This window comes from Peromyscus eremicus, chromosome 1 (assembly GCF_949786415.1).
Source record: "Peromyscus eremicus chromosome 1, PerEre_H2_v1, whole genome shotgun sequence".
NCBI classification, from domain to species: domain Eukaryota; kingdom Metazoa; phylum Chordata; class Mammalia; order Rodentia; family Cricetidae; genus Peromyscus; species Peromyscus eremicus.
In genome coordinates this window covers 21,381,009-21,398,123 of record NC_081416.1, presented here as the reverse complement: position 1 = coordinate 21,398,123, position 17,115 = coordinate 21,381,009, and the positions used below count along the sequence as shown (strand labels likewise).

General features: G+C 48.6%; 1 protein-coding gene across 2 annotated transcripts in view; it reads left to right on the top strand.

Moving 5' to 3' along the window:
- Dntt (DNA nucleotidylexotransferase) overlaps positions 1–13,314 on the top strand; it is a 33,449-nt gene extending 20,135 nt beyond the window's left edge. Inside the window, exons 7-11 of one of the 2 annotated variants that reach the window (XM_059246631.1) lie at positions 2,179–2,311; positions 3,591–3,699; positions 7,706–7,954; positions 11,623–11,703; positions 12,920–13,314. In XM_059246631.1, the coding sequence (XP_059102614.1) occupies positions 2,179–2,311; positions 3,591–3,699; positions 7,706–7,954; positions 11,623–11,703; positions 12,920–13,006 (659 nt within the window). In that variant the 3' untranslated portion in view covers positions 13,007–13,314. Of the gene's footprint in view, positions 1–2,178; positions 2,312–3,590; positions 3,700–7,705; positions 7,955–11,619; positions 11,704–12,919 lie in introns of both variants that reach the window. The other variant, XM_059246626.1, reaches the window with a different exon arrangement.
- The last annotated feature ends 3,801 nt before the right edge of the window (positions 13,315–17,115 follow it).

Genomic DNA, 17,115 nt, shown 5'->3' with positions numbered 1-17,115 from the left:
GATAACAACAGACAGACAGACAGACAGACAGATAGACCAAAGACAATGAAATCACAAGAAACAGTTGGGGAGGTGAATCATATCTTGGAGATGTCTTAGAGTGACAGTAAACCTGTTAATTTCTGTTTTAAAAGATTTTTATTTATTTTTAATTTATGTGTATGAATGTTTTGTTTGTATGCATGTCTGGGTACCACATTTGTGTAGTGCCCATGGAGGCCAGAAGAGGGCATCAGATCCCCTGGAACTGAAGTGACATACAGGTGGTTGTGAGCCACCACGTGGGTGCTGGGAATCAAACCAGGGTCCTCTGAAAGAGCAGAAGTTGCTTTTAACCACTGTGCCATCTCTCAGATTTGCTGATTTCTGAGTGATTGGTAATAAGCTTTTATACGATGCCATACAGGAAATTAAAAAAAAAAAAAAGAGTCTAAGAAAAAAAGATCTACTATTTCTACTCTGGACCCCAGAAAGTACACATCCAGTAATCATGTTTTACACCAGCTTTAGAGATACCTTTGAAAAGAAATGTATGTAACCATTAAACGTCAGTGGCGAGGAGATGGAGTGGGATGATAATGAGAACTGCCCACACTTAGAGAGGAAGTGGGAAGCAACACAGTATTTCACTCAGGTAGTCTTTGAACTTATGACCATCCTGCTTCAGCGTCTTGAGTCCTGGGAATAACGGTGTGAGGTGCTAGTTGGCAGCTACACATTCTTAAAAAAAAAAAAATCATAACTTCGTGTTCATGTACATCGTTGATTGGGTGAGCATAGGGAATTCCAGGGACTGAGTCATACCTGAGTGCCAGTGGTGAGGACAATTTCTCTATTAAAGCCTAGTGGAGCTGTTGCTCTGTAGACCAAACTCCTCACACAAACACACACAAAAGCTATGTCCCGATAAAAAGGTGACTGTTAACAACAGAGCTAGGAAAACATCAGTATTCATATGAAGACAGTAGTTCCTCCAGCATCTGACTTGGGAGGGACAGGTGATGGCGGTATTAGCGTGAACGTCTTTTCCTGGTCCTGTCAACACGTCCCATTTAGAGATCACAGACGGCTTTGAACCTGGGAATTTTGTTTACAGCGTGTTCAAGCCAAATGGCCTCCTGGCCACCTGTCATCCTAGGGTGAGAAACAGGGAACAACAGGTTTTCTGTGTCTCCTTCTGCCAATTGGCAGCCTCTAGAGGAGTATGTCTCCCGTTTGTCAAGTGGTGTTTGGGTGGTCCCCTTAATGAAAGTGCAGTGTCTTGGACAGAAGCATGAGTAACTGTCAGCACACTGACTGTGCCAGACACACCCAGCTTCCCTCCAGAACCCACCCCAATCCTTGGAGATAAGCACCTTTTCCTCTCTGCTTCCCTCCAACCACTGTGGGAACAGCCAGATGCACCCCCCCCCCCCCCGCCACCCGCCATGACATTGCTTCTGAATAGTCATTGGTCCATAGTCCCAGGCCCAGAGGCAGCATGCCATCCCCTCAAGGCACTTTGCTTTGCTTTGGACACAGACCCTCTTGTTGCCTTTCACTTTTCAAATGAAACCATCACTTCCAAGTCCTGAGTTTTTCTTAGTCCCCACTTGTCGGGGGGCACGTTGAGACAGGGTTTCTCTGTGTAGCTCTGGCTGTCTTGGAACTCACTCTGTAAACCAGGCTGGCCTGGAACTCACAGAGATCACCTGTCTCTGCCTCCTGATTGCTGGGATTAACGACATGTGTCACCACCGCCAGGGCCCCTATCCCCCTTTAAAATAGCAGGGCACAGCTTGTTGGTCAAGAAGGCTGGACATGGTGCTCCACACATGTAATTTCAGCACTTAGGAGGCAGTGGCAGAAAAATGAGAAGTTTGGAGACAACTGGACCTTTGCTCAAAATAGAAGAGGAGGATGCAGCAGGGCTGGTTCCTTATTATGACATCAGATAGGAAGAGTTTAGATTCCAGAAAGATTTGAATACTTTTCCCTTAGTAAGGACATTGTAGACCTCTCCATTAAAATTCAACACTCCATTGCAACCATGAAGAGCCCACAAGCAAACAGACAAGGCAACACCATAGATTACTGTGCTCTGTGCTGAGTCTGGTCAACGCCTAGACAGCATCCTCTCAAACTAACGTCATCTTGTGTGTGCCTTCCTCCCCACTGGCCTGTCCACTGGCCTCTCAGGATTCCTCTACTACGAAGACCTTGTTAGCTGTGTGAACAGGGCAGAAGCAGAGGCCATCAGCGTGCTAGTTAAAGAGACAGTTACAGCCTTTCTTCCAGATGCCTTGGTCACCATAACTGGGGGCTTCCGAAGGTAAATGATGGAGTTGTTCTAGCACCTTCTTCTACTTGCCTCTGAAGTGGTGCAGAAGGCTCCTCTGACCCAGTGCCCGCCTCTCTCTGCTGCTTTGACCCAGCGCTTCACTTCGGGAGCTCCAAAGGGCTTGACATCTCTTGCACACCAAGCTGTTTCTTGCCTCTGATGTTGGTCAGGTGGAATTTTCTCTACAATATTGTAAAACTGGCACGCATCTGACTTCTCCTTCCTTAAGACTCAATTCAGATGCTGCTCCAGAAGGCCCCCCTTGACTCGCCCTTGCTCTGTGCTGGATTAGGGACTTTCTTCCATGCTTCCCAGATGCCTATATCATGCACGCCTTCCCTGTGGAGCTAGTGGGGTTTAGTTCCCACTGAGACCAGAGTGTGAGCCCAGTCACAAAGCAGATGCTCAGGAAACTTTGGTTAAGCCAGTGAATAACTAAGTGAATGAGTCTTCAGAAATGTATGTAGTCAGTTGGACACTAATGCCTCCATATCAGAAAGGGGTTCTTGTCCCTTCTGCCCCTCACCCACCTCTCCTGAGACCTTACCTGGTCACTTGGATCAAAGAGGACTAAATCTAAGAGAATTTCCCTGGGCTGGGCCTTTCTCTCAGTTGGTGGAGTGCCTGCTTAGCATGCAGGAAGCCCTGGCTTTGATTCCCAGCATCCAATAAACCAAGTGTGGTGACATATGCCTATCATCCCGACACTTGGGAGATGGAGGCAGGAGGATAAGAAGTCCAAGGTAATCCACAGCTTCATAGTGAGTTCAAAGTCAGTCTGGACCATAGGAGACCTCCTCTAAAAAAAGAGATAGAGATAGAGAGAGAGATAGAGAGAGAGACAGAGATAGAGAGAGAGAGAGAGAGACAGAGACAGAGACAGAGACAGAGACAGAGACAGAGAAGAAAAGAAAAATCACTTAACCATACCATAATTCCAAGAAGGCTACCTTGTATGGTATGGCCATAGCTCTTGGTTAGCTACTTATTGTCATACATATATAGCAATATATATGCCACATCTGGCTTTTTCTGCCAAGAATTGGTTTTGTAAGAAGTAGAGTTGTACAACCAAGAACTGCTGGTTTAAAAATATTGTTAGCATTTTGCATCACAAACCCCATACTTGGGACACAGAATCAAAGAGGTTTTTTGTTGTTGTTCTTTGTTTTTTTTTTTGTTTTTGTTTTTTTTGTTTTTGTTTTTGTTTTTTTTTTAATGAAGGGCTAGAATTGGAACTGATTTCCCATTTTGTGCTTTTTCAAATTAGGGGTAAGATGACTGGGCATGATGTAGACTTTCTAATTACCAGCCCAGGAGCCACAGAGGAAGAAGAGCAGCAACTCTTGCATAAAGTGACAGACTTGTGGGGACAGCAGGTAAGGAGACCAAGGCAGTCACTTGCCACTCAAGACCTTCTTAGCAGTGCTTTTCATTTGTTTCTTTTCGTGTGTGTGTGTGTATGTGTGTGTGTGTGTGTGTGTGTGTGTATGTGTGTGTGTGTGTGTGTGTGTGTGGTATATGTGTGTGGGGGTGTATGTTTGTGTGTGGAGTGAAAGTGTGTGTGGTGTATGTGTGTATGTCTAGTGTGTGTGGTGTATACATGTGTACATCTAGTGTTGCATGTGTGGTGTGTGTGTATGTGTGTGAGTGTGTATGGTATATGAGTGAAAGTATGTGTGGTGTGTTGTGTGTGTCTAGTACGTGTGAGTGTGTGTGGTGTATTTGTGTGTGTGTGTGTCTAGTGTTGTACGTGTGGTGTATGTCCAGTGTTTTGTGTGTGTAGTGTATGTAGTGTGTGTGTGTGTGTGTGTGTGTGTGTGTGTATGTGTGGTGTGTGTGTCCAGTGTTTTGTGTGTGTGATGTGTGGTGTGTGTGTGTGTCCAGTGTTTTGTGTGTGTAGTGTATGTGGTGTGTGTGTATGTGTGTGTGTCTCTAGTGTTTTATGTGTCGTGTGTGTGTGTGTGTGTGTGTGTGTGTGTGTGTATGCATGGTGCGTATGTATGCATGTTTTGCATATGTAGAGGCATACATGTGTGGGGGTGTGTGGAGCCAGAGGTTGATGCTGGGAATCATCATCAATCACTCTCCACCCTATTCACTGAGGTAGGGTCTTTCAATCAAACCCAGAGCTCGTCGATACGGGTAGTCCTACTAGCCAGCTTGCTCTGGGGATCCCTTGTCTCCACCTTCTGAGGCTGGAATTGCAGACCGACAGTCATGTCTACCAAGCACTTCTGTGGGTTCTGGGAATCTGAAACTCAGGTCCTCGTGCTTACATGCCAGTGCTCTAACCACGAAGCCATCTCTCCAGCCCCAAGCATTGCTAATTTTCTATTACATGATCATTGTACGGTGACTACAGAGTCAGTTCTCAATGGTTTGCAACACCTCGTGACGGCACCACACGGCTGGTGTGAGACTGACCAGCTTTGGGTCCTAGGCTGCACATTACATGTATGCATCTTGTTTGAAGAAGGAAGCCAGTGAGGGTAGGCTGGGCCCTGCAGAGGTCATGGTCAATAGCTACTGTCCAGGATCCACCTGCCACAGGGCCACCCATTGTTAATGGTCAAAGCGGGGTTAAGCTAATCCCACAGCCAAAGCCATCTGACTTCTGGCCCTCTCCCTAGGGAGAGAAGGGCTCTCCCCTAGGGGCCTGCAGGTCCGACTGAGCGGAGGAGGAGGAGGCTGAGTTTCCCTGGTGCAGCTCCCCGCTCCTGGGTGGACAGTATCTGCTGGGCACGGGCCAATTCACTGATATGCCAGAGGAGACCAGACAATGTGCCAGGCCCGGAGCCATGAGCACTCTAAACGAAAACTAGATTTTGGAATCAGCTCCAAAGTCATCTGTGAGACCATGCCATGTCTCCCTGTCCCTTTCAGGAGAAGGAGCACAGGGTGACCAGAGCCCTTGAGAGTAGACAAGATAAGCTCAGCCCGAAGACACCACAAAGAGTCAGGACACTTGCCCAGTGCTCTGCTCTGAGGAGGGTAGGGGAGGAGAGGGAAGGCTTTCTCTGCCACACCTCTCTCCCCAGGCCCACTGCCAAGGTTGGAAACTCATTGGTGTTTGTTGTGCCATTGTTCTCAGGCGGAGACTATCTGTGACTGCTGGAGTGGAGAGGTGGGGGTGGGGGTGAGGGTAGTGGAAGGGGTGGGGGGGTGGGGGGTGGGGCAGGCCTCTTTGCATCACCAGCTTCAAGGTATTCCTGCTGTGGCCCCTGGGCAGAGATGGGCATTATAATCCCAGGCCCCGCAGTGGGAACCAATGGTGAAACACGTCTGATCGGAGACCTCCGAAGTCCAGTCACTGGTGGTGCACCCCGGGATGGTCCCTAACAGTTCATGGTCGTTTCCTGTCTGTGCTAACAGGGCACTCAATGGGGGAGACCCTGGAGTGCCTGACAAATGGTAAACACCTAACAAATGGAGGCTGCGGTGATCCCTGGTAGGGCTGCTTATTGAACTCTGTGAGAGCCAGGCACTGGGCTGCAGGGGGCCCAGGAGCCTGCAGGGCAGCCCCACCCCTTCCCTCAGGGACAAGGTGCCAGGTGATTTGGTGTTGCTGTCCCGACACACCCCCAGTGCCTCAGCTGTGAAATCAGCGGAGTTCTTCGAATTTGGCTTCCACCTCCACATCACCCCCCTTCCCAGCCGTTCTTACACCGAGCTTCGCTTTACGCATGGCTGTAAGCATAGCATACACAGTGCACACACGTGTACTCATGGACCGTGCACGGCATACCCACAAGATGCTTAAATGTCTGAGAAGTGTGTTGAGCAGCCCAGGAGCCTCAGTGTGCTCTCCCATCAGGTGACCCTAAATGGTGTCCTTTGGAGAAGACTCCTTGGTCAGAGGAAGGAGAAAGGGAGGGGAAGCACTTAGAAATACTGATCTCTGGGGAGGTCAGAATTCTCCAGACATGCACACATTCTGCTTGAATTCTGGTTGTGGCTGCTGATAGTTCACCACAAAGGAAGGAGATTACATGACTCAGGCTTGGGTTCATGCATGGTACAAGGACCCTAACTGCTTCATGTGGTCCCCCTGGAGTTCATGGAACTTCTGGAAGATTCAAAATGTTGAGAACTAGGCATGGTAGCTAATGCTTGTCATCTCAGCGATTCAGGAGGCCAAGGCAAGAGGATAACCATGAGTTCCATTCCAGGCTACCCAGAACCAGAGGGAGTTTAAAGTCAGCGTCTGTGACCATGGCCTTGGGTTCTTAATTCATAGACTCAACCACCCTCAGATAGAAAGAGGTACTAGAAAAACAAACAAACAAATGATAAACACAAAAAACCCACACCTATGCTGAGCACGTTATGAAAGGGCTGAACTGTCCTAACCCCCAACTCCTCCAACCTCCAAACCCCGGGACTGGAGGGAAGGAGTAGGAGAGAAATGCCTCCTTCCGGGACAGTCACTTGGTTTCTGCTAGGAAGACAACTATGGGCACCGATGGGGAAGCCTGAGCCCACCCTCAAAGCAGCTTCAGAGGACAGAAATCACATTGAGGGAAGTCGGGACAGGAAGGGGAGCGTCAAACAGTAGGGACACCCAGCAGAAAGCTGGCTGGGACAGCTCGGGCCACATCTGAGGTGGTAGCAGGGCTCTGCTGCAGAGCGCACCCAGCACCAGAAGGAACATTCTAGTCGAAGCTTTGGCCAGTTCAGGATCGAGTGCCCCCATCTGTTACCAGCCACGTGCACCACTGTGAGGAAGAGAGGAACTCCCAGAGGCTGGTACTTGCCTGGCGTTCCTTTGAATCACTTGTTAATTTTCTCAACAATCACTTGAGACGAGACAAGGCATCATGGGCTTTCTCCCACTGCCTCCAAGATGGGCAGATAGTTCTCTCAGGAGAAGCATCATTTCCGGGTCTGGGGTATACTCAGGGGTAGAAGGCCTAGCTAGCAAGTTCAAGGCCCTGGGTTCAACCCCTGGCATTGTGAAAACAGCACAAAACAATGGAAGCAGCAGGTCACCGTACCCCACATCGGGCCTGGGCTTCCAGCCACAACCCTCTGAGCCAGGCCAGGCCATCGTCAGCGTGACACACAGGGAACAGTGCGGCTCTCTGTTCATTGCGGTTTGCTTTGAAATGAGCAAGGCTGTCCCTCAGAAGCAGACAAGGAGAGGTAGAGCCTCTGAAGTTTTATTATTGAGGAGTTTGGGCTCAGCCTTCCTCATGGAGAAATTCCTTTTCTGTAGAGAGAGCCTGAGAACCACTTACTACCTTCTCTCCTAGCTGCCGAGAGAGCAAGGACAGAAGCCCACCCGTGTCTGTTCAGCTCTGAAAAATGCTTCCCTAAGAGCCACTGTAAGATGGTAAGGGCCCCCCAAGGGCCCTTTCTGAACTCTCTCCCTCTCTTTTTCAGGGGTTGCTTTTGTACTGTGACCTCATCGAGTCGACATTCGAGAAGTTCAAGCTGCCAAGCAGGAAGGTGGATGCTCTCGATCACTTCCAGAAATGCTTCCTGATTTTGAAGCTGTACCACCAGAAAGTGGACGGCGGCGACAAGAGCAGCCAGCAGGAAGGAAAGGGCTGGAAGGCCATCCGCGTAGACTTGGTCATGTGTCCCTACGATCGCCGGGCCTTCGCCTTGCTCGGATGGACGGGCTCCAGGGTAAGAGCCGTCTGCTGTGAGCGGCCCTGGCCCAGGAGGGAGCTGACGGCAGCAGGGGAGAATGCTCGGAGAGTGAGGGGACCATGCCCCCAAGCCTCTAAACCGGGGTGTGATACTGCCATACGGTCACGAGTCAGATTCATTTAGAACAGACATCCCCAGTGTGCGGCTCACCAAGCCAGCGGCAGTGGCCTTACGTAGGGACAGGTTAGATTTATAAATTCTCCACACCACTGTATACCACTCCTTCAGAAACTCTAGGTAGCTAAGCCCAGCCACCTATGTTTGAAAAGCCCATAGGTAACTAGGAGGAATTTTAGATAAAGCCAGGAAGCAGCATAGTGTGAGTAACCCAGATGGATTCAGGCCCTAGGCCTACTGAAGTGCTCAGCCCTGCCTCTTCCCAGCTGAGCGATCTTGGACTAAGTCCTATAAGACTGATGTGAGTGGCACCCTCCACGGGCAGCAATGCACAGCTTGCAGACCCCCGGGCTGAAGCCTGGAGTCTGTTGTAAACAATGATGCAGCTGCACTAGGGCTCTGTACCTTCTACCTGCTGTCTGCATTTCTGAAGCAAAAGACCACATGCATGCCCTCTGCCTCCCAGTGCTGCTGCAAGAAACTGGTGAGGTTTTTAAAATGAGACTCTGAGAATCAAGAGGCTGAACCCTGCTCTTGAATCTCAGGTAAATAACAGTCCTTGGGCCTTCTTTGGGGCTAATAGCAACACTAACCTCACAGGGCTCTGCTGAGGACTCAGCCAGACAGTGACTTCATCTTAAAACTGGGGTTGAACTGGGCACTGCCTCCCACCTTCTTTTAGAGGTAATGCTAGGCTCTTGTTAAGCATCCGCAGTCATGTAGCGCAGCGGAAAATTCACAGAACAAAGCAGCTGAGCTGGGAGCAGGCTCAGGGTTCCATAAATGCCGGGGTGTCACTGCCTGCACCATAAGAAGGCATTCCTAAGTATCTTATCTGGCCCTGAAGCCACAGGATCCTGTTAGGACGTATGGCACTCCTTAGTTGTCCCTTTTAACTCAGGGTAGCATCCAAGGTCACTGGTAGACCAGGAGGACCTGTAGGCTTTGCTGCTCCTGCTCTTTCTTATTGTCTACTGCTGCTGCCGCCCTGAATCTCCCTCCCAGGCTCTGGCCAACCCACCTGGGGGAAGGAAGAGGGTGGGTGTGACTTGTTGAAACCCGAGGGAGAGAAGCAGGAACGAGCAATGGCAGTGAGTGACAGCTGATGGGAGTCAGAGTGGCTGCATGTTGTCTGAGTCCGCAATATCCTGAGATGAGCTACTATTTCTCAAAGCTTCTAAAAACTAAGAAATTGTGTCCCTGGTAGATTTAGTTCCCAGCATGATGCCTGGGTGTCAGTGACCCCCACCTCCATCCCCAGCAAATCTCTGGGGCTCAGGAAAGGACTGGACTCTTGTCTTAGTTAGGGTTGCTATTCCTGTGATGAAACACCATAAATCAAAGAAACTTGGGAAGGAAAGGTTTTTTTCAACTTACATGTCTGTTGTTCAGTTCTTAAATGGTCTTATAATAAAAAACCTGGAGCCAGATATTGGGGTGAAAGCTGAAAGATCAGAGAAGCGGAGCAAGCCACAGCCCACTTCACCTCGCCAACTCCTCAGCTGATCCTGTTTCCACGAATCTTTAGACTAAAAGCCTCTGAGTCCTCACCTGAAAAGCCTCAGCCAAAAAGAGCCCTTAGTTCCTGTCTCCTCATGCCTTATAGACCTTTCTCCACCCAGCCATCACTTCCTGGTATTAAAGGCCTGTGTGCTTCCCAGTATTGGGATTAAAGGTGTCTGCCAACACTGCCTGGCTCTGTTTTCTCTCCTAGACTGAGTCAATCTCATGTGGTCCAGGGTGGCCTATGAACTCACAGAGATCCAGATAGATCTCTGCCTCCCCGAGTGACAGGATTAAAGGTGTGTGCCACCACGGCCTGGCCTCTATGTCTAATCTAGTACCTGGCTCTGTCCTCTGATCCTCAGGCAAGCTTCATTAGGGCATACAATATATCACCACACATGTCCATATCATAGATCATCATCAAAGGAAGTCAGGACAGGAACTTAAGCAGGACAGGAACCTGGAGGCAGGAGCTGATGCAGAGGCCATGGAGGGATGTTGCTTACTGACTTGATCCCTATGGCTTGCTCAGCCTGCTTTCTTATAGAACCCACCAGCCCAGGGATGGCATATCCCCCATCAATCACTAATTAAGAAAATGCCTTACAGCTGGATCTTATGGAGGCGTTTTCTCAATTGAGGTTTCCTCCTTTCAGATGACTCGAACTTGTGTCAAGTTGACATAAAACTATCCAGCACAACTCTCTTGAGCCATTTTGGTTTTTATCACCTTCTTCAAGCCCTTGTTCACTGATGCCCACCATGGTAGTCCTGCTCAGTAAGTCCACGGCACGGGCTTCCTATCAGCACATAGTTTGCTTATTTCTTCTGTTATTATAAATTGTCTGTGTCCCCTGCTAGACTCTCAGCTCCCCAGGAACTGGCACTCTGCAGGTATTTGTTGAGTGAGCTGTATCTCTTTACATGCACAGAAACTCCCGGAAGGCCTTGGTCAAGGAGTTCAGGAATACATTTCTGTCTCCCAAACCACACAGGGTGGGAGCTGGGAGCAGCCCACCATTGACCTCTGTTAGCCAACCTCCATTACACCTACAGCTTCTCCAAACTGTAACACCAAACTTCTCCAAGCTGGCAAACAAGTGTGAGCTGTGGGCAGCTGCGGCCCAGCCAAGAGCTGGGGTAGACTGCCAGTGAGCTAAGTAGGACCTAGAACTTCCCTGATCTGTGCTAGTGAATCTGCTCCCGGCAATTATTCCGTAAGGCTGGTTGCATCTGCACCTGCTGTAAAGGGCTCCTGGGTGGCAAAGTCTCACCCAGTCCCAGAAACTTCCCAGCGAAGAGGAAATCATTTCTCACCACTAGAGGGCGCAACTGTCCCAGGCATTCTCTTTAATCCCAAGGACTATTCTAGACCGCACCGTGTGTGTGTGTGTGTGTGTGTGTGTGTGTGTGTGTGTGTGTGTGTGTGTGTGTGTGTGTGTGTTATTCCCTGAAGTCTCAGGGTGTACTCCTGATCATGAGAGATGTCACTGTGACTCTTCACAGAATCTCAGTAGGGGTGGACATCAAAGAGGGAGTGGCCTTAATGTGCACTCCCTCCACTCTGGGGCAAAGCTAGGTTCAGAAAGGCTGGGTAGTGTGCCAAAGGGCACACAGATAGGCCCAAAATCTGGGCCAAGATCTCCCCATTCTTCACCCTCTTTTATAATGATGATATTTAAAACTTAAAATGATTTAGGCAGCATTTACTCTGGACCAGGTATTTTTTCTAGAAACAATGCTCACATTGTCCGTTCGTCTATTCAACAGATATTCACACACCACCTGCTGCCTGTTGGACAGCATCTGACAAGGGAACAAGCCCATCAGCTTCCTGTTCACACTGAGTTTCTATTCTGGTACAGAGACCCCAGAGCTCAGCCACCCAGGACCATGGCCCTGGGGAAGAAAGTCATATAAGAACATATGCTAGGAGATGGCAGTTTCAAACACCCAAGGGCGCAGGATGGCTCTAAACGCTGCATATGGATAGTAATTTATTTCAATTCTCTTTGCAGCAGTTTGAGAGAGACTTGCGGCGTTATGCCACCCATGAGCGGAAGATGATGCTGGATAACCATGCTCTGTATGACAAGACCAAGGTAGCGTTCCCTTGTTGAGATGCACTGCTGACCCTTGCCCCCAAGCCCTTCCCTTGAACAGATTTCTTAAACAATTTTTATTACATTTATTTATTTTTTTATAGTGGCAGAAATGGGTGTACATATGCTATGATCTGCATGTGGAGGTCAGGGGAGCCAGTTCCGACCAACCATGTAGGTTCTAGGTATCGAACTTAGGTCCTCAGGATTGGCAGAAAGCACCTTTACCTGCTGGGCTCTCTTACCTAACCCCTACCCTAACCCTAACTGATTTTCATGTCCAGGTTTCTTTGGTACAAATGTTTTGTTCTCTGTGGATCACAGTTGAGAGGAGCTGGAAATATCTGCTCAGATGACAGACCCCACCTGGCCCAGGATGCAACTCTGAGGCTTCTGGCTCAGAGAGTGAGCTGATGGGGCTCCAGGGCCAGCACAGAGGTGACCAGCATTGAGTTGACTATGTGCTTGGTGTTTACAGTCATTCACTCCAAAGAAAATCAAGGCTTGCTACAAATCACAAGCATCACACAAACGCCAATCCAATGCAACCACGTTCTGAGTGGGTCATGAATGAGCATCTCCTACAGTAGAGCCACATGGGTGCCCAGAGATGGACGGGAGGCCATCAAGCCTCAGTCCTAATCATGGGGGACTCGCTTGACAGTGGCACCTTGTTCAACTCATGCCTCAGAACAGTGACATTACTATGTGGCTGATGAAGAATTAACAATTCTACTGTCAAATCCATGAGCAAAAAGGTCTACTGTTCTTATAGCGCATGTGCACACACACACACACACACACACACACACACACACACACACACACACACAAAATTAGAAGAATTAGAGGCCCATAGGAAAATTATCCATGTATCATTTGCTGACTGGGGAACTCTGTCACAATTTTACCTTAATCCACACGTGCCATTTTCCTGGATGGGAAAGTGTCAAAACTACAGGAAGCAGTAACTAGGGCTTTTTTCTGTTTGTTTGGGTTAAGGTCTCACTCTATAGCCCAGGCTCCTGTCTCTGCACCCCAAGTGCTGGGATCCCAGGTGTGAGTCACCACACCCTGACTTTCTCTGATCTTTTACGTTCAGGAGCAGGGTGGGATGCTTCAGCTGTCACTCACCCTGAGGAGGTGGGTCAGTGTGTCTGTACTGCGACGCTGAAGGAAAGCTTCTGAGTGTGTGTGTTTCTCCTTATGCTTGCAGAGGGTGTTTCTTGAAGCAGACAGTGAAGAAGAGATCTTTGCCCACCTGGGATTGGATTACATTGAACCACAGGAAAGAAATGCCTAAGAATGAGTTGACATTGTTCTCTTCAGGTTAGACAAATTGTGCCGTGTGTTAGTCAAAGATGGCTTAGGGAAGTCTGGGATTGTTTAGGCCCCAGGGAATGCAGACAGCAAATGGATCGTATGGATACTATGCATAGAGAATATTCTAGAGCAACTTCGGAGGCTTGATAAGCCGGGGCACGGCCACGGGTCACATTCTCAGGCTGTCTGTCCCACTGTTGCACAGAATTCGTGTTTTTTTCAATAAAAATGGTATTGTCATCAGTGTGTCATCCAGAGAAGTGCATCAAAGCCCACCTAACCCCTGTGTGTCTGGATCTCTGCACATCATCAATAAAAATGGAAACAAAAGGTTAAAGTTTTCTTTGCTTTGCTCAATTATTGTATTTCTACACACAAATGGAACCGTGGAAGAGAAAGAGCTTGTGGTTTATTTTGAAGGGACACACAGGTATAATTAGTACATCTGAGGTTCCCAAGGGGACTCTGAGTCCCTTTGGAAGTGCTGGGAGGCAGGGTACTGACTCCTAGTTGTCTTGGCTCTGCTGTGAGCTGGTTCCTTTCCTGACCAGCACTGAGCTGTATCAGGGATGAATTCTCATTGCTCTCTCTTGGTCACAAAAGCAATTTCCTAAACCACAGCAGGAAAGGTTCCCTTTTCCATCTGGAGCTCTCAGAGAAACAGTGTGGATTTCTTCATCTCAGGGCACCCAAGGCAAGGAAGCAAGCCTCTGGAAGATCCCTCACCAGATCCATTCTTCCCTCCTGCTTCCCCCAGGAGGGCACCAACTAGACAGACCCTATGCCCTGAAGGGACCTAAAAAGCTATCTATTGTAACTATGTCAGCATCCTCAACCTGCTGTAGAGCTGGAGATAAACTGATGAATGTCCGTCTGTTTCCAGGAGATGGGTGATGCCGTATGAAGAAGAGAGGCCCCTGGTCACAGTCTTGTATATCGTAGGGGGGTGGTGGGACTCGGATGTCCCAGCTTACTGTGCTTCTCCCCACAGAGGGTTAGTCAGCCTTACCCAGCTGCCCCTTCTCCATGTTCTTGGAGGCCACTGGAGCTTCGGCCCCCACCTCCCACCCCACTGGTCACACTAGAAAGGCAAACATCAGCTTTGCCGTTTCTTAGGCCTCGTCAAAAGAGCAGAATACCTTTGGCCGTGGGTGGCAGCACGATCTGTCCCAAAAGGATAGAATGTTTCATACCATCACTCCTCCCTTAGAAGATAACTCATCTGGGCCTGTCAGTCATTTGGCCAAGAGACCATCCCTTGTCAGGTTGTTTCAGCTAAAGCCTTGCTAAGGGGATAGGATGACTGACTGTACGTTTCCCTCCCAGAAACACCCCTTCTGTGGAGTCGCTTATGGAGTCATGGAGTCGTCATCACAAGGCTTTGCTATGCCTGCCTGCTTTGTGGAATTACTCAGAAAAGCCTAACTTTTCCTTTGCACCGGGCGAGCTGGTAAATTCGAGTGAGGCCTGACTAATACCCTAAATCCAGATCTTTCCAATCTATCAGTTGAGGAAGGAAGAGGATGGAGGAAAGAAGGAAACAGGACCACAGTGCTGTCTCAGTTTGCAGCATGGAGGTCTCCTCACTGCCTACTAAAGGAGTCCTGCCACAAGGCAGGGAGGGTGCTTTAGAGAAAGTTCTGGAACCCACAGTGCCAGAGAAAGCACACTTAGGTTCTGGCCAGCATCCGAGGGAAAGAGGCAGAAAAGAGAAAAGGGGAAAGTTGCCCCCTTACTGTCGGGGAAGAACCACAGATAGTTTGTCAGATGGCCATTTATTTCCCACCTTATTACAAAAGAAGTTTTTGTACCAACAGAAATACTGACTCTTGCAATTTTAGTGAAAATAATTTAAAATAGAGATTCCAAGCAATTGATTGTAAGTAGAATTAAAATAGAGTATCTAAGACACAGTCGTACTTTATTTTATCAATTACAAGGCTTACTGATAATTGTTTTTCAATCAGGCCTCACAGATGCCCTCTGGGGGCAGTTTTATAAGCACAGAACTGAGGTTCTAGGTGACCAACATTCTAGGCTGGAGCTGATACCCATATACATCAAAGCCACAAGGCCACAGTCTGATCAGGTTCTCAGGGAGTCCTAGGTCCTTCCCCACCATGTAAGAGAAGTAAATGTTCAGCATCCCTGGGCATGGCTGCTTGAAGATGTCCCAAATGAGCTTATCTAAGGAGCTGGGCCCATGAAACACAAAATTGAATTTCAGGGTTGCTTTGAAAAGCAGTTATTAGTGGGTGGTGGTCATCGGGTTTACAGAACCATTCCCTCCCTATTGTTCAAGAAGTGGAATCATTTCTGAGCATCCAGAGGCCCCATGTGAGAAAAGATGGCTCCCTGGGATAACCAGGTGGCTCATGGAGATTGTGGATGCTCCCAGAGATGCCCTGAGACTTCACCTCTCCCACTGTGAAGCATGGCCTGTCCAAGGTAGTGGCCACGCATCAGAAAAAGCTGTGACCAGGCTACCTGGAAGCCATCTAGGAAAGTAAAGGCAAAGGCCTGGCCCAAGCTGGTGAAGTCACCCCCAGATTTCCCTCGGATGGCAGGTGTAGATATACTAACCCATCCCTTTGGTCCTGTGTTCATCTTTGGTCCTCTTTATCTCTCTCCCTCACAAACATCTTTTCTTTAGGATACTTCAAAACAAAATGCCTCATTGCAAAGAAAGTCATTAAAACATGAATCTCAGTTTTATGTTAGTTATGTCTCATTGTTACAATTGAATGCCTGATAAAAATCAACTTGAAGGTGGAAAGGCTTCTTTTGGCTCACAGTTTGAGGGTGCAGTCAGTTCATCACAGCCGGAAAGGCATGGCCGCAGGAGAGTGTGGCAGCTGGTCACACAGTCTATCTGTAGTCGGGAAACAGAGGGCAATGAATTCTGCGTGCTCAACTTGAGGTCCCTTGGATTCAGTCCAGAAGCTCCGCCCCTAGAATGGTGCTTCTCACATTCAGGTGGATCTTCTTGTTCAGTTACACCTTTCTAGAGGTGTGTTTCCATGGTGATTCTAAGTCCCCTCAGGTTGACAATGAAGATGAGCCATCAAAGATGTCAGCATCCTGGAGGTTAACGTGTCATGTGTAACGCAGGCCTCTGTACTTGGAAGTTGAAACTTGGTTGACACACAAGGACAAATGATGTTCAGAGTTCAAGTGAGCAGACCGGTAGTGACAATGAGAGTTATTTTTAAATGCCACAGTTTGGATTGCAGGTCATGAGGGAAGTTTGGAATCTACACTTCCTTGTTGACTTTGTGACTCTGGGTGAGAGGTGCTGCAGTGCAGCCTCTTGATCAGACAAGCAGGATGAGAGGAGGTGTGCGGAGCAGGGTCGGGAGTGGGAATGGGTATTGCTAGTGTCCACTAGGTGGAAAACACTTCCCTTTAGTTCCTACGTGATTTCTCCAAGGCCCAAATGAAGCACAGAATATTCCCCCCTCCTCTTTTATACCACCCCATACAGGCTTGGGGAGCGTAGGTGACTTCATCAGACTTCTCACAGCTGCTCAGTGGCAGGTCTGACTCAGAAGTCCATGTCCCCTTCTCGGCTGTATGACATGGTCTCGTCACATGCTTCCCTGTGTTGGAGGCATGTGTGGCTCCATGTGAGCCTTACCCTGAGATATTCAGAAGGAGGAAATATCTTCTTTCCCATGTCTTCTGTAAGTTTCACTCATGCCCTAGCTTGTGCCGAGCTGGCCTTGGCCAATGACCCAGAAAATCCAACTCCCATAGCTTTATTACTTACTTTTTTAAGATAAGAGATGGGGCAGGCAGAGGAGAAGGCAGGACACTCAGAAGCCAAGCCTATTTCCCAAAAGCAAACTTCTCTGGATTAAGAAACAGGACAAAGGGGGCTCATCTGAATGCACAGTAACTCACCTGGGCTGTATTGATGATTAAGCTGCAAGGTCTGAGGTTGAATGAACCTTATTGCAGCATCCCCTAATGAGGAAAAACAACCCAGATATACCCCAGATCTATAAATGGAATTTATATGGAATGAGAGGCAGCTCGCCTCTCCAAGCACAGTTCCCAAGCACAGATCCCGGGGTTTTCAGCCCTGTG